Source organism: Gobio gobio (genome assembly GCF_949357685.1).
Source record: "Gobio gobio genome assembly, chromosome: 13".
Classification (NCBI taxonomy): domain Eukaryota; kingdom Metazoa; phylum Chordata; class Actinopteri; order Cypriniformes; family Gobionidae; genus Gobio; species Gobio gobio.
In genome coordinates, this window is record NC_137106.1 from 6624650 (window position 1) to 6648707 (window position 24058).

At 40.4% G+C, this 24058-nt stretch overlaps 1 protein-coding gene across 1 annotated transcript in view; it reads right to left on the minus strand.

Moving 5' to 3' along the window:
* Positions 1 to 14833, minus strand: part of plcb1 (phospholipase C beta 1) — a gene marked incomplete at both ends in the record, with an annotated part of 146587 nt that extends 131754 nt beyond the window's left edge. Inside the window, 2 exons of the mRNA XM_079833982.1 lie at positions 3927 to 4004; positions 14735 to 14833. Coding sequence (XP_079690108.1) covers positions 3927 to 4004; positions 14735 to 14833 — 177 coding nt within the window. The remainder of the gene's footprint in view (positions 1 to 3926; positions 4005 to 14734) is intronic.
* Between the last annotated feature and the right edge of the window lie 9225 nt (positions 14834 to 24058).

The window sequence follows — 24058 nt, forward strand, 5'->3', positions numbered from 1 at the left end:
ACTGAATACTTTATTATTATGAAAATACCCGAGAAGGCTTGAAGAACTCAAATACAACATATCTTGTAACAGAAGTATTATCTTCATGTTGATTATTAATCAGTCAAAGCGTTTCTATCTTCGTTTTATTCAGCCTACAGCGTGAGCTTCACTTTAGGGATTTCCCATTGGGAAGGGATTTCCTGAAAACTAAGGAATGATTACTTTTTCTGAGGCAAATGTGGAGTTTCTGCTCGAGGGCGCCCTCTGGCTTCCAGTATGAATTATACATTTATTTAGAAGTATTTTTTCTTATTTTTCTTTCCAAAGGTTTGACAATCGCAAAAAAAACACAACAAAAATGTGTTTTTCTTCAATGTACAGGAGTTTTAATCCCCACAGTGGATGCATAAGAGGCTCATATTTCATATTAAAGACATAGACTTTAAGAAATTGATTTCACAGATAAAAAGCACAGATTTGTATAATATATTTTTTTCCAATAAATCCTTCGACCTTTTTAATGATTTTTAGTCATAGGCTGTCTGTATACTAACAGGTAACCCATAATTTTTTTTTGTAAAATAAGTTTATTAGTAAAATATAATTATAATTATTATACTGTTATATTTATTCTTAAATGCTATTTTAAAGCTACACTGTGTGATATTTTCCCCCATCTAGCGGTGGAAAGGTATATGACCATCCAGTGAATATTAGTTTCTGTTCCTCTCAATTCCGATTTCGTTTTAACTCCTACGGTGGCCGATTTAGTCCAAGATTAACATGGCTTCCAGTTCGACCTCGTCCACATTCGACACGGTGCCATCGAGTGTTAAAACGCGAAAGGCAAAGCTTGAATTTACGGGTATGTCCCTCTTTGGCTAATGTACTTTCAAGATGGAGGGGCAACATGGTGACCCGCATCCGAACCCCTCACCCGTATGTATTTTCAATGGCATATTATAAACTTACGAGAATACTTTATTACTTGAAAGAAGTAAATATACATTAATGAGCACATATATTTTTGAAAGAACTAAGTGTTTTTAGCTAAGAATAAACTAAAAAAAGTTACACCGTGTAGCTTTAAAATTTTAATAATGAAAATGTTATTGTAATAGTAATATTTCTTATTTTTATAAAGCAATCATAATAATTATTATTAGCCATATTAATATATAAACACAAAATGTTATATACACACACACACACTTTTCATTTGTCAAAATAAAAAAATAACAATAATCGCATTTTAAATCGCAATCGCAATTTTAACCAGAATAATCACAATTAGATATTTTCCCCAAATCGTGCAGCCCTATTGGACGCGCGAATGGATTCAAAATGTTCAAGCGTCCAACTAGACGTGGAAGACGCTCTATTCACGTTTGGTGTGAACGCAGCATAAGTGATTACATGCTTGCTAAATAAAACAATATATTTTTACTAGGGCGGTCAAAAGATTAATCGCGATTAATCGCATCCAAAACAAAAGTTTGTGTTTACATAATATATGTGTGTGTACTCTGTTAATTATTATTTATATATAAATACACACACATTCATGTATATATTTAAGAAATATTTGCATGTATATACATTTATATAATCTATAATATATATAAATATAAATGTTTTATATATAAAAATAAAATATTTTTCTTAAATATATACATGCTTGTGTGTGTATTTATATATAAATAATTAACAGAGTACACACACATATATTATGTAAACACAAACTTTTATTTTGGATGCGATTAATCGCGATTAATCTTTTGACAGCCCTAACACATATGAGGCCTTAAACCCCTCGAACCCCAATAATGGCTGCTCGCAGCTATATTTATTTGTGAAATATACTAGGAATTGTTTCAAAGTAAACCAACATTTTCTTTTTTTCCCCCCTTGAAATGACATGTAAGACCAGGAACACGCATTATGAAAGTGAATAGGGTCAGTTTTGAATTCATGTTAAATTGCATAATTCTGTCTAAAAACACTCGGCTCGTCAAAACAGGTGAATTAACATTAAAAATGAAGGAGTTTGCTGACAGCATTTAAAGCGCTCAATGGCCTTAATTTTCTCTATAAGATACGCTTGTGCTTTCCGACGCCCTCAGCGCTGCTGTAAACGGCAGAATGAACTGATGTTATCTTACCAAATGCGCTTGTGAATCTCGAGTAATTATTGTCTGGCGTCCCATAGAGCAATTCTGCCTTTTAATACAATGTGACTTCCTGTTCTGCTCCTCCTCACCCACACGTAACTCTAGATCATTTCAGAGCAATTACTATTGAGCACAATCTATTAGATGCTGTTTATCAAATCAGCAGCTCCAGGTACATCAATCAAGATGAACGCTGTGTGTAGTGTTTTTACAATGGCATAAAGAGTGACAGACAGACAGAAACTCTGGAACACTTCAGATTAAAAATTCATCCATACTTCGACTCATGCTCTGATTTAAAGTGGGACGCCTCTCTAAGCCAAACTCTGAGGCTGTGTGAGCCGGTGGCTGTCAGCGGTCCATCTGGACAATAGACTCAACCTCATTACAGACAGACAGACGTTGGAAAGTGACACAACACTAGATAAAATGAACGGTTTTGTCCTGATGGGATGTACATTGTGCCCTTGATTCATATGATGACTCTTTTTAATGCCCAGGACACTTAAAGTCTCAGCCTCAGGCAAACCCACGGACCAATGCTGTTACCGTTAAACTAAAAATACAATTAAATTGATCCATTTTATTGTGTAATTGAAATAAATTTGAATAAATAAATAAATAAAATAAATAAATAAATAAATGCAATGTTAATTGTAATAATTAAGTGTTAAATAAATTTTTAAAAAATTATATATATATATATATATATATATATATATATATATATATATATATATATATATATATATATATATATATATATATATATATATATATATATATATATATATATATATATATATATATATATATATATATATATATATATATTTAAATTATAAATAAATAAACAAAATAAAATATCAAATAAATAAATACATAAATAAATAAATGTTAATTAAAATAAATGTTACTTTAAATTATAAATACATAAGCAAAAATAAATAAATATTATGTTAATAAAATTTATTAGATGCTTAATAAATAAAAATGAAAATTATATTTATATTTATTTTTATTTATTTAACATCTAATTTATTTTAATTAACATTTATTTATTTATAAATGTTAATTAAAATAAATTAGATGTTAAATAAATAAATAAAAATAAATAAAAATGAATAAATGTAGTTAATTGAAATAAATTAGATGTTACATAATAAATAAAAATAAATAAATGCATAAATGTAATATTAATTGAAATAAATTAGATGTTAAATAAATAAATAAATACATGTAATGATAACTGAAATAAAATGTTAAATAAATAAATACAAATAAATGAATTAATTAAATGTATGTTTATTGAAATAAAATGTTAAAATAAAGAAATATTATTAAATAAATAAATTAAATGTAATGTTAATTTAAATACAATAAATAAATACAATGTTAATTGAAATAAATTAATAACAGGAATATTAAAAAACGTTCAGTTAGTTTCAAAGGCAAATTTGCTAGTACTAAAATGACTAAAACTAAAGTTTAAATAAAAACGAATAAAAACTAAATATGCACATTAAAACCAAAACACAAAATTACTAAAATATTAACTAAAATGAAACTAAACTAAAATGAAAACGGAAATATATAAAAATAAAAACTAACAAATACTAACATATTAATAATGATACTAAAATAACACTGACAAACCTGATCAACAAATACTGCACACAAAACTGGCACTTGTGTAAGAAAAAACCCAAACAAAAAAATATAATAATACTCGCACACTTGTGCGTATGACTGGATTATACACAGAAACTTTACCTTATTCTGATCGGTCCAGTACAGGAAGTATCCCTGCGGATCGACGCGTAACGTCACTGGGGTCACAGTTGAAGAATCCTAAGCAGAGAAATGACATTTTTAAATAATACAACAGAAATAATATATAAAATGTCTATGGACAACATATTAAAGGTCCCATGAAAATATGCATTGCCATATTTCCTATTGAAATTCAAGACATATTGAAAGACGTGTTTTTTTATTAAATAAAGCCAATAGTTTATATTTGCTTACATTAAAGCGGTTAGCCTGCATTATTTCAACATATTTTTTTAAATAATCATGCTTAACAGTGAAAAACTACATTACCCATGATGCTGTACAGAAAATCCACCAATCAGAGAGTTACAAGAAGCAACACACTCTAAAATAGCTGTTAAGCTCCGCCCATATGCTTTCAAAATACTTAAATTTATGCATCTTTCTATATTTCTCCATTTTTCATTTGATGATGCTGTTCGCAGTGCTTCATGGGATTGTAGTTCTTTCCCTCACTAAAGCCATTTAGTATTTTTGTCCAATTTTCAATTATTTTTTTTGCCTCAAATCAAAATTTTGAATGTTGTGATTCTCCTCGTAGCTGATTTGGTTTGATTCATGGCTTATAACTCTTTAACAAAGACTTTTTAAAAATCCCTTTGGGAGAAATTAATGGAAAAAATACTTCCGAAAGCCGACGCAGATGAAAAAGTAGGCGCTGTTGCACTCTATAACCTTTAGTTCACACGGACCATGATTTAATGCTTGCTCAATTTTGGACAATCCACATCATGCATATATGGATCTGAATGCTAGATGTCATGGGTACAGCTGGAGGAGAAAGACGACACAAATGCTAAATAAAGCCAATAGTTTGCAACCGTCGGATTAAGTATACACTCCATTCATTTTCTCCATAGGGAAATAGTTTTTAACAATAACTTATAAACCTTTAAAGACAGTCCAACTGTGAGCTTCGAGGTTGTTAAACAATGATATTTGCTTCCATTAAAGCCGTTAGCCTGCATTATTTCAACATATTTTTTTAAATAATCATGCTTAACAGGGAAAAACTACATTACCCATGATGCTGTACAGAAAATCCACCAATCAGAGAGTTACAAGAAGCAACACTCTAAAATAGCTGTTAAGCTCCGCCCATATGCTTTCAAAATACTTAAATTTATGCATCTTTCTATATTTCTCCATTTTTAATTTGATGATGCTGTTCGCAGTGCTTCATGGGATTGTAGTTCTTTCCCTCACTAAAGCCATTAAGTATTTTTGTCCAATTTTCAATTATTTTTTTTGCCTCAAATCAAAATTTTTAATGTTGTGATTCTCCTCGTAGCTGATTTGGTTTGATTCATGGCTTATAACTCTTTAACAAAGACTTTTTAAAAATCCCTTTGGGAGAAATTAATGGAAAAAATACTTCCGAAAGCCGACGCAGATGAAAAAGTAGGCGCTGTTGCACTCTATAACCTTTAGTTCACACGGACCATGATTTAATGCTTGCTCAATTTTGGACAATCCACATCATGCATATATGGATCTGAATGCTAGATGTCATGGGTACAGCTGGAGGAGAAAGACGACACAAATGCTAAATAAAGCCAATAGTTTGCAACCGTCGGATTAAGTATACACTCCATTCATTTTCTCCATAGGGAAATAGTTTTTAACGATAACTTATAAACCTTTAAAGACAGTCCAACTGTGAGCTTCGAGGTTGTTAAACAATGATATTTGCTTCCATTAAAGCCGTTAGCCTGCATTATTTCAACATATTTTTTTAAATAATCATGCTTAACAGTGAAAAACTACATTACCCATAATGCTGTACAGAAAATCATCCAATCAGAGAGTTGCAAGAAGCAACACAATCTAAAATAGCTGTAAATAGCTCTAAAATTTTGCTTTCAAAATACTTAAATTTATGCATCTTTTTATATTTATCCATTTTTAATTCGATGATGCTGTTCGCAGTGCTTCATGGGATTGTAGTTCTTTCCCTCACTAAAGCCATCTAGTATTTTTTGTCCGATTTTCAATGATTTTTTTGCTTCAAATCAACGTTTATTATGTTGTGATTCTCCTCGCAGCTGATTTGGTTTGATTCACGGCTTATAACTCTTTAACAAAGACTTTTAAAAAATCCCAATGGGAGAAATTAATGGAAAAAATACCCAACGCAGCTGAAAAAGTAGGCGCTGTTGCACTCTATAACCTTCAGTTCACACAAACCATGATTTAGTGCTTGCTCAACTTTGGACAATCCACATCATGCATATATGGATCTGAATGCTAGATGTCATGGGTACAGCTGGAGGAGAAAGACGACACAAAATGCTGAAAGTTGCCTTTTACAGTGGCATACAGATGAGCTCAGAGCCAACAGATGGAATAAAACCCCTCATTTGGATATCAAGGGTCTGTAAAGTCGAGTTATTTTAAGCACACTGAACAAAAAGCGCAGCAAAATCAAAGTCTCCAGTAAAGCAACGTCATGTTTCTGTGGGAGGTTAAGACTAATCTCGCCTCGCGCAAGAAAAACACATGGGATTTCTGTGGCAAATCCACTTGAAAACATGTTTCCCGGGACGGACCGAAAGTCGAGGTTTGACTCAGAGACATTGCATAAGTGCTCTATATTTGTGTGATTCATGCGGGTAGAAATCACACAATTCTCGAAGCACGAAATGAGACGCAGGTCCTGTTTTAAAGCAGAGCGTTTGAACAGAGGATTCTCATCTGATGAGGAACGGGGAACATCTCCCCCTCGAGCAGACGGTGCGATCATGAAGAGATCTGTAATTGATTGTGTTATTTTAGATCTTGCGTGGGTCTGCCCACATTCGAACTGCACATCCAAGTTGGGCGGCGCAGCACGTCTTAGCTAATGTAAGGCAGGCGAGGAAGACGGGAATTTAAAGCATGAAAGTTGCCATAGCAACAGGCCAACATTTCCAGTTTTATTTGCAGAGGAAAGCTTTTAAACGTCAACATTTCCAGCACAAGCTCATGTTAAGCTGTATGGCATTACGGTGCTGACAGCAGTCAAGACTCCTCCAGAACACTTACTGCATTTATTTGAAGTGATTACAGGACCGCGTTGATCACATTGAAAATGCCTGGATTGAGTAAAACCAAGAATAGCACGAAATATTTCAGATTCGGCACCATTTCTAGGTCAAATGATTCAAGTGGAGACATAAACTCTCAACAGACGGTCAGGTTTGCAAATTCTGGAGAACTTGATCCTCAGGATTTGTTCATGCATCAATAAACACACCAAATGCATTCTCAAATGCATGCTAATGTTTCTAGTCTGCTGATCATTGTAATGAAAAAAAAAATGCTTTAAATTAGAGAAAGTGCTAAAAATGGTATCAGACTTAAATGAGCTACACTAGCAGCTTTGGACAGAATTTATAGGAGCTGTTTCTAAAATTAATGTAGCCTGTATGATAAAAAATTTGACTAACGTACTGATGTTACCAATTACACAATTTGGGACAAATATGGACAAACCCAACCTTTGGGTTAAAAATGTGATGTAAAAATGTAACCCAACGGTTGGGATTGTCCATATTTGACCTGAATTTGTGTTTAAATAACCCAGCATTTTTTAGAGAGTGGTTAGTTTCGCGTAGCCAGACCTTCAGACTGACGGTCTGGACTCCATCGCAGCTTCCATTGGTCAAGGACCGCCCAAGAGGACGTTTGACTGACATGTAACGCAACCAATCACAGTAAGCTTGGCTCCACGCAGAGGTGGACAAAGTACCAAACTACATTACTTGAGTCAAATATTACTCTGTTCCAAGTGAAAGTTGTAAAAACAGATTTTTACTTAAGTAAAAATACATGAGTACTTGCTTTTTTAAAGCTGCACTATGTAACTTTTCCATCCGCTAGAGGTCGCCTATTCAAAACAAAGGCGTAGTTTGATGAAGCCACGTTTGAGCGCAGAATCTTGGGACATGTGGTCTTCACCTCACAGCCGGTGGGAAAGAATCGGGATGGGACTCGGGCAGAAATCATGTTCATGTGATTATTAACGTTACTGTAGTGAAGCAGAGCAGGAGCGAGTGTTGTGGAGCTGAGGAACCGCTGGAGCGATTGTTAATGATATGAACACAACACACGCCTCGCGAGCAGCGGGACTTTTATTATGACACAGTCGCCGGTGGGACTTTTATTATGCCATAGACGCTGGCGCCACTTCCTCTTTTCCGGTCAGGAGTATGAGGTAACGCAGCTCTGTTGATCATATTAGACACATCTGAGTGTGTTAATGATGTTATGACGTTACTCTGTGCGTTCTCTCAGCGGCTGCTATGACACTTGTTCACACTGCAGTGAGAGGAAAGCGTTTCTGCAGAATAAAACCAGAAACCGAGGGGAACGCAGATATGACGTCATCAACAGGCGACTCCCTCACACGTCCCGGTTCCTCGGGTAAAATAGCAATTTTCTCACGATTTACAAATAGTTGGAAACATTTGGGATATTGTAAGTACTCAACTGAACAAAATATATAACACTGGCCTAGTGGTTTTTGGATATTTTACTGAATTATATATGAATATTTATATATAAATATATATTAATATGAAAAGTAAATCTATGTCAACACATTATTTTTTTATTGTTGTTGCATTGTTGTATGAATGCACGCTGTGCCATCATGGTGGTTTAAGCCAGTCAGTGATGCTCCACCTGACATGCTAGCATACGACTACCTTAAACTCATTTCAGTACTTGTTTAAAAGTTTCAAAGCTCTTTACAAAGTCACTTTAAGGCGGAATGCACGGATCCAATACACTGATACACAATTTTAACAAGCAAACATTTAAAACAAGACTAATGTTTAATCTTTTCAGAAAACTGAAACATACTAAGTATGGCCATGGGTGCGCGCACTGCGCCGAGGAACTGCCATCAACTGACTGAAAAAGTCAAGTCAAGTCAACTTTATTTATATAGCGCCTTTTACAATGCAGATCGTTTCAAAGCAGCTTCACAGTGTTAAACAGGAAAATAATGCAACAGAATTGTATTCGGCCGTATTCTGGAGAAAACGGTGATGTCATCAGCTCATTTCAATTATCATACAGTGACAATGTGGGCAGATCAGTAATTTAGTTGATGTATTTAATTTAGTTTAGTAATTAAATTTATTTGGATATTTAGTTGAAAATGTAGTGTCCCCAACTGAGCACGCCAAGCCAGAGGCGACAGTGGCAAGGAAACCAAAACTCCATCAGGGGCATAATGGAGAAAAATAAACCTTGGGAGAAACCAGGCTCAGTCGGGGTGCCAGTTCTCCTCTGGCCAATTAACAAACAGCGTATGATTATTATTCTGGCAACTTTACAGGTCAGAGGTCATATTAGATCTAAATATTCGAAAGATCAGAGTCATCACGCCGAAGACGGGTTTATTGAGGATGACGTGTCGATTAAACAATTATTAAATATGAATATTCAAAAGATCGGAGTCTTCATGCCTGAGACGGGTTTATTGAGGATGAAGTGTCGATTAAACAATTATTAAATATGAATATTCGAAAGATCGGAGTCATCACGCCGGAGACGGGTTTTTATTGAGGATGACGTGTCGATTAAACAATTATTAAATATGAATATTCGAAAGATCGGAGTCATCACGCCGGAGACGGGTTTATTGAAGATGACGTGTCGATTAAACAATTATTAAATATGAATATTCAAAAGATCGGAGTCATCATGCCTGAGACGGGTTTATTGAGGATGAAGTGTCGATTAAACAAGTATTAAATATGAATATTCAAAAGATCGGAGTCAACACGCCGGAGACGGGTTTATTGAAGATGACGTGTCGATTAAACAATTATTAAATATGAATATTCGAAAGATCATAGTCATCACGCCGAAAACGGGTTTATTGAGGATGACGTGTCGATTAAACAATTATTAAATATGAATATTCAAAAGATCGGAGTCATCATGCCTGAGACGGGTTTATTGAGGATCAAGTGTCGATTAAACAATTATTAAATATGAATATTCAAAAGATCGGAGTCAACACGCCAGAGACGGGTTTATTGAAGATGACGTGTTGATTAAACAATTATTAAATATGAATATTCGAAAGATCATAGTCATCACGCCGAAGACGGGTTTATTGAGGATGACGTGTCGATTAAACAAATATTAAATATGAATATTCAAAAGATCGGAGTCATCACGCTGGAGACGGGTTTATTGAGGATGCCAAGTTGAAGAGGCAATTATTAAATATAAATATTTAAAAAATCGGAGTCATCACACCGGAGACGGGTTTATTGAGGATGCCGTGTCGATTAAACAATTATTAAATATGAATATTCGAAAGATCGGAGTCATCACACCGGAGACGGGTTTATTGAGGATGACGTGTTGATTAAACAATTATTAAATATGAATATTCGAAAGATTGGAGTCATCACGCCGGAGATGGGTTTATTGAGGGTGAATTAAATATGAATATTCGAAAGATCGGAGTCATCACGACTTTCAACTTTAGAAATGTAATGGAGTAAAAAGCACGATATTTATCTTTCGAATGTAGTGAAGTTAAAGTCATAAGTTTACAGAAAAAATAATACTCAAGTAATGTACAGATACTCAAAAAGTGTACTTAAGTACAGTACTCAAGTAAATGTACTTCATGTAATGTTACTGTCCACCTCTGGTTCCGCTTCATGTTTATGGGCGTGAAAATGTAAAGTTGATGTCCCTGGCATCTACAAATTATTCATTCATGAACGTTGTTCAAGTTTACTCCAACAATGGAGCTGCGAAATTCACATACTTTTGTAAATCCAGCGTTTAGCTGATCCTGGTAAGTGCTCGTTGTCGCAGTTTTAAACACGACAACGTTCTTCTTCCACAAGTGAGTTTTCTGTCATGGCATTTGTTTCCAGACGGACCGTTAAAGAACGCAACATGCATGTCTCGCGGACATCCTGTAGAAATCAACCAATCAGATGACAACTTCGAAACTCCTGAAGTGTTTCCAGATAAGTGTGCCATATGCATCAGACGTTCAGCCAACGGTCCGACGGCGTGACGTCTGAGACTGAGACTACCAACTAGTTGATTCTAGTCAGAATATGAGTCTGATCTGCTCCATTGGGCTGTGATTATGGGGTGTTTCAACCGAACCAGGAAAGAAAACGCCTCTGCACTTAATTGGATAGACCTACAACCAATCAGAGCAACGGGTTAAGTGACATGTTGAGCGACGCATAGTTGTCAACAGAACTCAACTGCACACACGCTGGAAGAAGTAGAAGAAGAAGACGAGTGTAAACGATCTTTGCCGGTGTTGTAAACAGAATTTAAGGAGACACGGAGTACTTACCAACACCATCATCTTTTCTGAGAGCAATAGTAAAGGTGGATGCATTTACCAACAAGTTCTCCATTTAGTGAACGAATTCAACCCAAGCGCTCTTTGGTGACGTGATGATGACGTTACTGTTGATCATCTGTCCATCATCGTATAAAGCCCGCCCTGATGATTTGATTGGTCCGAACAGCTCTGATTCCATTATAGTTGCTCCACAACGGATCAAGTCCAGACCAAACTTCCCGACATGAAATGTTGTGGGCGGGGCTAAGTTTGGCTGGCATCCAGGCTAACCAACTAGTGGTCGACCGATATATATCACAAAGGCCATTATTTGGCATTTTTTAAATATCGGCCAATACGTTTTTCTGTTTGCCCGATGTGTTGGAAGCGGGACAGACTTTTATTTGGACGCCGCTGAGCTCTCTGTTTAACAGCTCTCTAATGCATTACTAGATAGAACTGTTAACAAAGAAAGTAAACTGTATACGAAAAAGTTTAGCGTTTGCTTTTATATTATTAGTAACAGAAAGGCAAACACTGTGCGCGTGGCGGTCGATCAGGAGAGTTCAGCTTCACTGGAGACGCACGATCTACAAACTTGAAACCCTTGATTTAAAACAAAAAATGATATCAAAGACTTTATATATAGGAAGACGGTGCACTCCGATTACTCAAGAATGGGAGAAAGTGCAACGTCCAATATGGCAAATATGCCCCGCCTTCAAAATGAACGAGCCAATCGTTGATTAGTAAAGTCATCGCATCACTGCAGCTGCTGTTAGAAGCTCCGGTTGCTATAGAAACAGACAGTGTTCTGAGACGCGCGTTTAGGATTGCGCATGCGCATTAGCTTCGTTCAGTTTTTTGTCATGATTTGAGCGTTTGAAACCAAATTTATGAGACAGTTGTTGTCAGATTTCATTGGTGATTTCAAATATGAAATTTAATCGTAAGCTTGGCGAACAGTTTTGGAGAATTTGATGTTTCCCCATTCAAAGAGATGCACTTTCATGCCCGAGAGGCATTTCTAAGATGGCCGCCGAGTGAAATGACTTGTCTTAAAGGGACTTTGGCTATATTCAGTTGCCCACTATCTCATATTCATACAATGTGTGCTAGGCTATAAGTAAAATTAGTGTTTTGTCATCATTTAAAAAAATATGATTCCCAGATTAGCCTATCGAGTGCCTTGTTGGTTACTTCTGTTTTTCCAACAATTTCTTTATTTGTGAGAAATACTGTAATATAAAGAATCAAGAGCCATCTAAGTAGGTCTGTTTAATTTATAGATTTATTTATTTTTTATTTATTTTCAAATTATTTATTTCTAATATATTAAATATTAATTCAAACAAATATAAAGTGTATACATACTCTGATTAGGCATAACATTATGACCACCTTCCTAATATTGTGTTGGTCTCTCTTTTGCTGCCAAAACAGCCCTGACGCGTCGAGGCATGGACTCCACTAGAAGCAGATCCTTTAAGTCCTGTAAGTTGCTAGGTGGGGCCTCCATGAGTCGGACTTGTTTGTTCAGCACATGATCGATTGGATTGAGATCTGGGGAATTTGGAGGCCGAGTCAACGCCTCAAACTCGTTGTGCTCCTCAAACCATTCCTGAAGCATTTGTACTTTGTTTCGGCGCATTATCTGCTGAAAGAGCCACAGCCACCAGGGAATACCGCTTCCATGAAAGGGTGAAAATGGTCTCAACAATGCTTAGGTAGGTGGGACGTGTCAAAGTAACATCCACATGGATGGAGGACCCAAGGTTTCCCAGCAGAACATTGCCCAAAGCATCACTGCCTCCGCCGGCTTGCCTTCTTCCCATAGTGCACCTGGTGCCATGTGTTCCCCAGGTAAGCCACGCACACACACCCGGCCATCCACGTGATGTAAAAGAAAACATGATTCATCAGACCAGGCCACCTTCTTCCAGTTCTGATACTCACGTGCCACTGTTGGCGCTTTCTAACACTTTCTATCAGAACCAGCATTAACTTCTTGAGCAGTTTGAGCTGCAGTAGCTCGTCTGTTTGATCGGACCACACGGGCCAGCCTTCACTCCCCACGTGCATCAATGAGCCTCGGCTGCCCATGACCCTGTCGCCGGTTCTCCACTGTTCCTTCCTTGGAGCACTTTTGATAGAGACTGACCACTGCAGACCGGGAACACCCCACAAGAGCTGCAGTTTTGGAGATGCTCTGACCCAGTCGTCTAGCCGTCACAATTTGGCCCTTGTCAAACTCGCTCAAATCCTTACGCTTGCCCAACACATCAACTTTGAGGACAAAATGTTCACTTGCTGCCTAATATATCCCACCCACTAACAGGTGATAAAGAGATCATCTGTGTTATTCACTTCACCTGTCATAATGTTATGCCTGATCGGTGTACATGTACATAAATCATCTTAATATTGGCCACCCTGCTCTCTAAGATATCGAGAAAAAAAATAATAATAATAATTATCGACAAATGTTTTACTTTGGATAATGTTAGTAATCAGACCCATTGACAACCATAGCATTTTTTCCTACTCAATGGGTGCCATCAACAATTTGATTACAAACATTCTTCAAAATATCTTCTTTTGTGTTCAACAGAAGAAAGAAACTCATACAGGTTTGGAACAACATGAGGTGGAGGGCAAAATATCCCTTTAAGATTTGAGTTACAGTTGATTTTTGATTACAAATAGAACCTAATATTCATGGACTAAATTAAAAGTCATTAAAAACCCATTTGATCAACCATGAAATGCAGCATCGGGGAGGACATTCTTAAAAAACATACAGAATAAAGCATCTTTTTTGCAATATAAGAAACGCTGAAATCACGTCCCCGCATGCTTTGATATAAGATAATTGTCAAGCATTTATTTGAAAGACTTTCGGAGTGCGGGGAGTTTTTCTTGCTGATCCAACAGGTGAATGTGAACATCCTCAGTGCTGATCCACACTCAATCAATGCTCATGCAGCACCCGCTACAAAATGCGACACATTCCGTCTCCAAATGCATGCTTCATTTGAGGGGTTTTATATTACAGACACACACAGTCTATGAGCTTGTTGCGTTAGTGCATTGGGTTTCTGCAAAGTAGCTATAGCGACAGCAGGGCTGAGATGCAGTGAAACATTACTGCACACAAAGTAACCTGATGTCATTCTGCAGAGACTCGGACAGATGGAGTCTGGGAAACGTGCTGATGGACTTCTCGAAACTGATCTTAGTGGGCTCATTTCTCTATGAATCAATAGAGCTCGGTCATTAGCTGATTGTGCGGGGTCTGCGGCGCTTGACGTTGGGCATGTAAACAATGCAACATCCGCGCGAGCGAGCAATCAAACAAACGTTCACCGCATCATGTGCATTCGTTCTCTGACACCCGCAGACACACAGGCTAATTGTGACTTACCTCATCCCATTTCATAAATCTACTGCCTCGCTTCAGACTCTCGGACACGCGCACCGGCTTGAGTTGAAGCGCATGAACGCCAGGTTGAGCTCCAGCCATTCAAGCTTCAACATTTACACCCAAAACAGCGGGAGAGAAAAAAAAATCAAGTCTCTCTCTTTCTTCTCCGGGAAGAAGCCAAAGCGCACAGGATGACAGCGAAACAGTTGTGGTGAATGGAAGCGCTTTACGCACGCGGATGGTCATTTAGAAGCCCTTGGCATATGGACACGTTACATGCCTGCGGTCTCACTTCACTGAACGCCGCGGATTTGTGTTTCGGAAACGGAAGGAGTGACCGAAAACGCGGAGCAAATGAGCAGCAGAGAGAGACGGCGGTTATAAATGATGGAGAGAGTGAGTGAGCGAGCGAGCGAGCGAGTGTCCTCCGCACACTGACTCATGCGCGCTCTGAGATCCAGCGCCTCCTAGTGCGCAGCGCATCCCTCCCCTGCTGAACGAACCCTCACAATTAAACATTTCATAACACCTCTGCGAAGAGAATGCAGGCAGGACACGATGGGAGATTTTTTTCTCTAGATATTTTAGCCCTAAAGTATAATTCAGCACTGATGGAATTGGTTTATCTATTACAATAATTACAAATAATCAAAGTTTGAAAAGCACAATACCGCATGCATCAGTGAGGAATGAAAGGACTATTATAATGTATTATTATAATAAGCCTATATTATACATAGAGATTTGTTGGTTTTTTTTGCATTGTGACCATTTTTCATGTCATTTAAAGGGACAGTTCACCGTCATTAATTACTCACTCATGTCGTTTTCTGTTGTTCATCTTCTCAGAACACAAATGAAGATCTTTTTGAGGAAATCTTAGAGATTTCGGTCCCAAGACAGTTACGCAACTACCACTTTGACACTTCAAAAAGTTCATAAAGAGATCGTAAAACTAATCCATATGAATTGAGCAGTTGTGTCCAAATTTTCTGAAGAGATGCGATTGCTTTATTTGAATAAAAGCTTTAACTAAATCTGTTCGTCATATAAACATTCATCAAATCGCACATCAGTTGTGGTGAACGGAAGCTCAAGCTTGATGTGCGAGAACCAATGAGGTTCATTCTCGTGTTACGCGACACGTTTGAGCTTCAGCTAGAACCAATGAGGTTCATTCTCGTGTTACGCGACACGTTTGAGTTTCAGCAAGAACCAATGAGGTTCATTCTCATGTTACGCGACACGTTTGGGTTTCAGCAAGAACCAATGAGGTTCATTCTCTGGTTACGCGACACGTTTGAGCTCCAGCGAGAACCAATGAGGTTCATTTTCTGGTTATGCCACACGTTTGAGCTCCAGCGAGAACCAATGAGGTTCATTCTCTGGTTACGCGACACGTTTGAGCTCCAGCGAGAACCAATGAGGTTCATTCTCGTGTTACGCGTCACGTTTGAGCTTCAGCAAGAACCAATGAGGTTCATTCTCTGGTTACGCAGCACGTTTGAGCTCCAGCGAGAACCAATGAGGTTCATTCTCGTGTTACGCGACACGTTTGAGCTTCAGCAAGAACCAATGAGGTTCATTCTCGTGTTACGCGGCATATTTGAGCTTCAGCAAGAACCAATGAGGTTCATTCTCGTGTTACGTGACACGTTTGAGCTTCAGCAAGAACCAATGAGGTTCATTCTTATGTTATGCAGCACGTTTGAGCTTCAGCAAGAACCAATGAGGTTCATTCTCGTGTTACGCAGCACGTTTGAGCTCCAGCGAGAACCAATGAGGTTCATTCTTATGTTATGCAGCACGTTTGAGCTCCAGCGAGAACCAATGAGGTTCATTCTCGTGTTACGCAGCACGTTTGAGCTTCAGCGAGAACCAATGAGGTTCATTCTAGTGTTACGCGGCACGTTTCAGCTTCAGCAAGAACCAATGAGGTTCATTCTCGTGTTACGCGGCACGTTTGAGCTTCAGCAAGAACCAATGACGTTCATTCTCGTGTTACGCGACACGTTTGAGCTTCAGCAAGAACCAATGACGTTCATTCTCGTGTTACGCGACACGTTTGAGCTTCAGCAACAACCAATCAGGTTCATTCTCGTGTTACGCGACACGTTTGAGTTTCAGCGAGAACCAATGAGGTTCATTCTCGTGTTACGCGGCACGTTTGAGCTTCAGCTAGAACCAATGAGGTTCATTCTCGTGTTACGCAGCACATTTGAGTTTCAGCAAGAACCAATGAGGTTCATTCTCGTGTTACGCGACACGTTTGAGTTTCAGCAAGAACCAATGAGGTTCATTCTCGTGTTACGCGGCATGTTTGAGCTTCAGCAAGAACCAATGAGGTTCATTGTCGTGTTACGCGACACGTTTGAGTTTCAGCAAGAACCAATGAGGTTCATTCTCGGGTTACGCGACACGTCTGAGTTTCAGCAAGAACCAATGAGGTTCATTCTCGTGTTACGCGACACGTTTGAGTTTCAGCAAGAACCAATGAGGTTCATTCTCGTGTTACGCGACACGTTTGAGTTTCAGCAAGAACCAATGAGGTTCATTCTCGTGTTACGCGACACGTTTGAGTTTAAGCAAGAACCAATGAGGTTCATTCTCGTGTTACGCGACACGTTTGAGCTTCAGCAAGAACCAATGAGGTTCATTCTCGTGTTACGCGACACGTTTGAGATTCAGCAAGAACCAATGAGGTTCATTCTCATGTTACGCAGCACGTTTGAGCTTCAGCAAGAACCAATGAGGTTCATTCTGGTGTTACGCAGCACGTTTGAGCTCCAGCAAGAACCAATGAGGTTCATTCTGGTGTTACGCAGCACGTTTGAGCTTCAGCAAGAACAAATGAGGTTCATTCTCGTGTTACGCGGCACGTTTGAGCTTCAGCAAGAACCAATGAGGTTCATTCTCGTGTTACGCAGCACGTGTGAGCTCCAGCAAGAACCAATGAGGTTCATTCTTGTGTTACGCAGCACGTTTGAGCTTCAGCAAGAACAAATGAGGTTCATTCTCGTGTTACGCAGCACGTTTGAGCTTCAGCAAGAACCAATGAGGTTCATTCTCGTGTTACGCAGCACGTTTGAGCTTCAGCTAGAACCAATGAGGTTCATTCTCGTGTTACGCGACACGTTTGAGCTTCAGCAGGAACCAATGAGGTTCATTCTCGTGTTATGCAGCACTTTTGAGCTTCAGCTAGAACCAATGATGTTCATTCTCGTGTTACGCGACACGTTTGAGCTTCAGCTAGAACCAATGAGGTTCATTCTCGTGTTACGCAGCACGCTTGAGCTTCAGCAAGAACCAATGAGGTTCATTCTCGTGTTACGCAGCACGTTTGAGCTTCAGCTAGAACCAATGAGGTTCGTTCTCGTGTTACGCGACACGTTTGAGATTCAGCAAGAACCAATGAGGTTCATTCTCGTGTTATGCAGTACGTTTGAGCTTCAGCAGGAACCAATGAGGTTCATTCTCGTGTTATGCAGCACTTTTGAGCTTCAGCTAGAACCAATGAGGTTCATTCTCGTGTTACGCAGCACGTTTGAGCTTCAGCAAGAACCAATGAGGTTCATGCTTGTGTTAAGCAGCACGTTTGAGCTTCAGCGGGAACCAATGAGGTTCATTCTCGTGTTACGCGGCACGTTTGAGCTTCAGCAAGAACCAATGAGGTTCATGCTTGTGTTAAGCAGCACGTTTGAGCTTCAGCGGGAACCAATGAGGTTCATTCTCGTGTTACGCGGCACGTTTGAGCTTCAGCGGGAACCAATGAGGTTCATTCTCGTGTTACGCAGCACGTTTGAGCTTCAGCGGGAACCAATGAGGTTAATTCTCGTGTTACGCGGCACGTTTGAGCTTCAGCGGGAACCAATGAGGTTCATTCTCGTGTTACGCAGCACGTTTGAGCTTCAGCAACAACCAATCAGGTTCATTCTCGTGTTATGCAGCACGTTTGAGCTTCAGCAGGAACCAATGAGGTTCATTCTCGTGTTATGCAGCACGTTTGAACTTCAGCTAGAACCAATGAGGTTCATTCTAGTGTTACGCAGCACTTTCGAGCTTCAGCAGGAACCAATGAGGTTAATTCTCATGTTACGCGGCACGTTTGAGCTTCAGCAAGAACCAATGAGGTTCATTCTCGTGTTACGCGACACGTTTGAGCTTCAGCTAGAACCAATGACGTTCATTCTCGTGTTACGCGGCACGTTTGAGCTTCAGCAAGAACCAATGAGGTTCATTCTGGTGTTACGCAGCACGTTTGAGCTTCAGCAAGAACCAATGAGGTTCATTCTTGTGTTACGTGGCATATTTGAGCTTCAGCAAGAACCAATGAGGTTCGTTCTGGTGTTACACGGCACGTTTGAGCTTCAGCAGGAACCAATGAGGTTCATTCTTGTGTTACGCGGCACGTTTGAGCTTCAGCAGGAGCCAATGAGGTTCATTCTTGTGTTACGCAGCACGTGTGAGCTTCAGCAAGGACCAATGAGGTTCGTTCTCGTGTTACACGGCACGTTTGAGCTTCAGCAGGAACCAATGAGGTTCATTCTTGTGTTACGCGGCACGTTTGAGCTTCAGCAGGAGCCAATGAGGTTCATTCTCGTGTTACGCGACACGTTTGAGATTCAGCAAGAACCAATGAGGTTCATTCTCGTGTTATGCAGCACGTTTGAGCTTCAGCAGGAACCAATGAGGTTCATTCTCGTGTTATGCAGCACGTTTGAACTTCAGCTAGAACCAATGAGGTTCATTCTCGTGTTATGCAGCACGTTTGAGCTTCAGCAAGAACCAATGAGGTTCATTCTTGTGTTACGCGGCACATTTGAGCTTCAGCTGGAACCAATGAGGTTCATTCTCGTGTTACGCAGCACGTTTGAGCTTCAGCGGGAACCAATGAGGTTCATTCTTGTGTTACGCAGCACGTTTGAGCTTCAGCAAGAACCAATGAGGTTCATTCTTGTTTTACACGGCACGTTTGAACTTCAGGGAGAACCAATGAGGTTCATTCTTGTGTGACGCGGCACGTTTGAGTTTCAGCGAGAACCAATGAGGTTCATTCTTGTGTTACGCGGCACGTTTGAGCTTCAGCGAGAGCCAATGAGGTTCATTCTTGTGTTACGCGGCACGTTTGAGCTTCAGCGAGAGCCAATGAGGTTCATTCTTGTGTTACACGGCAAGTTTGAGCTTCAGCGAGAGCCAAAGAGGTTCATTCTTGTGTTACGCGGCACGTTTGAGCTACAGCGAGAACCAATGAGGTTCATTCTTGTGTTACGCAGCACGTTTGATCTTCAGCGAGAACAAATGAGGTTCATTCTCGGGTTACGCGGCACGTTTGAGCTTCAGCAAGAACCAATGAGGTTCATTCTCGGGTTACGCGGCACGTTTGAGCTTCAGCTAGAACCAATGAGGTTCATTCTAGTGTTACGCAGCACTTTTGAGCTTCAGCAAGAACCAATGAGGTTCATTCTCGTGTTACGCGACACGTTTGAGCTTCAGCTAGAACCAATGACGTTCATTCTCGTGTTACGCGGCACGTTTGAGCTTCAGCAGGAGCCAATGAGGTTCATTCTCGTGTTACGCGACACGTTTGAGCTTCAGCTAGAACCAATGACGTTCATTCTCGTGTTACGCGGCACGTTTGAGCTTCAGCAAGAACCAATGAGGTTCATTCTGGTGTTACGCAGCACGTTTGAGCTTCAGCGGGAACCAATGAGGTTCATTCTTGTGTTACGCGGCACGTTTGAGCTTCAGCTGGAACCAATGAGGTTCATTCTCGTGTTACGCAGCACGTTTGAGCTTCAGCGGGAACCAATGAGGTTCATTCTTGTGTTACGCAGCACGTTTGAGCTTCAGCAAGAACCAATGAGGTTCATTCTTGTTTTACACGGCACGTTTGAACTTCAGGGAGAACCAATGAGGTTCATTCTTGTGTGACGCGGCACGTTTGAGTTTCAGCGAGAACCAATGAGGTTCATTCTTGTGTTACGCGGCACGTTTGAGCTTCAGCAGGAACCAATGAGGTTCATTCTCGTGTTATGCAGCACTTTTGAGCTTCAGCTAGAACCAATGATGTTCATTCTCGTGTTACGCGACACGTTTGAGCTTCAGCTAGAACCAATGAGGTTCATTCTCGTGTTACGCAGCACGCTTGAGCTTCAGCAAGAACCAATGAGGTTCATTCTCGTGTTACGCAGCACGTTTGAGCTTCAGCTAGAACCAATGAGGTTCGTTCTCGTGTTATGCAGCACTTTTGAGCTTCAGCTAGAACCAATGATGTTCATTCTCGTGTTACGCGACACGTTTGAGCTTCAGCTAGAACCAATGAGGTTCATTCTCGTGTTACGCAGCACGCTTGAGCTTCAGCAAGAACCAATGAGGTTCATTCTCGTGTTATGCAGTACGTTTGAGCTTCAGCAGGAACCAATGAGGTTCATTCTCGTGTTATGCAGCACTTTTGAGCTTCAGCTAGAACCAATGAGGTTCATTCTCGTGTTATGCAGCACGTTTGAGCTTCAGCAAGAACCAATGAGGTTCATGCTTGTGTTAAGCAGCACGTTTGAGCTTCAGCGGGAACCAATGAGGTTCATTCTCGTGTTACGCGGCACGTTTGAGCTTCAGCAAGAACCAATGAGGTTCATGCTTGTGTTAAGCAGCACGTTTGAGCTTCAGCGGGAACCAATGAGGTTCATTCTCGTGTTACGCGGCACGTTTGAGCTTCAGCGGGAACCAATGAGGTTCATTCTCGTGTTACGCAGCACGTTTGAGCTTCAGCAACAACCAATCAGGTTCATTCTCGTGTTATGCAGCACGTTTGAGCTTCAGCAGGAACCAATGAGGTTCATTCTCGTGTTATGCAGCACGTTTGAACTTCAGCTAGAACCAATGAGGTTCATTCTAGTGTTACGCAGCACTTTCGAGCTTCAGCAGGAACCAATGAGGTTAATTCTCATGTTACGCGGCACGTTTGAGCTTCAGCAAGAACCAATGAGGTTCATTCTCGTGTTACGCGACACGTTTGAGCTTCAGCTAGAACCAATGACGTTCATTCTCGTGTTACGCGGCACGTTTGAGCTTCAGCAAGAACCAATGAGGTTCATTCTGGTGTTACGCAGCACGTTTGAGCTTCAGCAAGAACCAATGAGGTTCATTCTTGTGTTACGTGGCATATTTGAGCTTCAGCAAGAACCAATGAGGTTCGTTCTGGTGTTACACGGCACGTTTGAGCTTCAGCAGGAACTAATGAGGTTCATTCTTGTGTTACGCGGCACGTTTGAGCTTCAGCAGGAGCCAATGAGGTTCATTCTTGTGTTACGCAGCACGTGTGAGCTTCAGCAAGGACCAATGAGGTTCGTTCTCGTGTTACACGGCACGTTTGAGCTTCAGCAGGAACCAATGAGGTTCATTCTTGTGTTACGCGGCACGTTTGAGCTTCAGCAGGAGCCAATGAGGTTCATTCTCGTGTTACGCGACACGTTTGAGATTCAGCAAGAACCAATGAGGTTCATTCTCGTGTTATGCAGCACGTTTGAGCTTCAGCAGGAACCAATGAGGTTCATTCTCGTGTTATGCAGCACGTTTGAACTTCAGCTAGAACCAATGAGGTTCATTCTCGTGTTATGCAGCACGTTTGAGCTTCAGCAAGAACCAATGAGGTTCATGCTTGTGTTAAGCAGCACGTTTGAGCTTCAGCGGGAACCAATGAGGTTCATTCTTGTGTTACGCGGCACATTTGAGCTTCAGCTGGAACCAATGAGGTTCATTCTCGTGTTACGCAGCACGTTTGAGCTTCAGCGGGAACCAATGAGGTTCATTCTTGTGTTACGCAGCACGTTTGAGCTTCAGCAAGAACCAATGAGGTTCATTCTTGTTTTACACGGCACGTTTGAACTTCAGGGAGAACCAATGAGGTTCATTCTTGTGTGACGCGGCACGTTTGAGTTTCAGCGAGAACCAATGAGGTTCATTCTTGTGTTACGCGGCACGTTTGAGCTTCAGCGAGAGCCAATGAGGTTCATTCTTGTGTTACGCGGCACGTTTGAGCTTCAGCGAGAGCCAATGAGGTTCATTCTTGTGTTACACGGCAAGTTTGAGCTTCAGCGAGAGCCAAAGAGGTTCATTCTTGTGTTACGCGGCACGTTTGAGCTACAGCGAGAACCAATGAGGTTCATTCTTGTGTTACGCAGCACGTTTGATCTTCAGCGAGAACAAATGAGGTTCATTCTCGGGTTACGCGGCACGTTTGAGCTTCAGCAAGAACCAATGAGGTTCATTCTCGGGTTACGCGGCACGTTTGAGCTTCAGCTAGAACCAATGAGGTTCATTCTAGTGTTACGCAGCACTTTTGAGCTTCAGCAGGAACCAATGAGGTTAATTCTCATGTTACGCGGCACGTTTGAGCTTCAGCAAGAACCAATGAGGTTCATTCTCGTGTTACGCGACACGTTTGAGCTTCAGCTAGAACCAATGACGTTCATTCTCGTGTTACGCGGCACGTTTGAGCTTCAGCAGGAGCCAATGAGGTTCATTCTCGTGTTACGCGACACGTTTGAGCTTCAGCTAGAACCAATGACGTTCATTCTCGTGTTACGCGGCACGTTTGAGCTTCAGCAAGAACCAATGAGGTTCATTCTGGTGTTACGCAGCACGTTTGAGCTTCAGCGGGAACCAATGAGGTTCATTCTTGTGTTACGCGGCACGTTTGAGCTTCAGCTGGAACCAATGAGGTTCATTCTCGTGTTACGCAGCACGTTTGAGTTTCAGCGAGAACCAATGAGGTTCATTCTTGTGTTACGCGGCACGTTTGAGCTTCAGCGAGAGCCAATGAGGTTCATTCTTGTGTTACGCGGCACGTTTGAGCTTCAGCGAGAGCCAATGAGGTTCATTCTTGTGTTACACGGCACGTTTGAGCTTCAGCGAGAACAAATGAGGTTCATTCTCGGGTTACGCGGCACGTTTGAGCTTCAGCTAGAACCAATGAGGTTCATTCTAGTGTTACGCAGCACTTTCGAGCTTCAGCAGGAACCAATGAGGTTAATTCTCATGTTACGCGGCACGTTTGAGCTTCAGCAAGAACCAATGAGGTTCATTCTCGTGTTACGCGACACGTTTGAGCTTCAGCTAGAACCAATGACGTTCATTCTCGTGTTACGCGGCACGTTTGAGCTTCAGCAAGAACCAATGAGGTTCATTCTGGTGTTACGCAGCACGTTTGAGCTTCAGCAAGAACCAATGAGGTTCATTCTTGTGTTACGTGGCATATTTGAGCTTCAGCAAGAACCAATGAGGTTCGTTCTGGTGTTACACGGCACGTTTGAGCTTCAGCAGGAA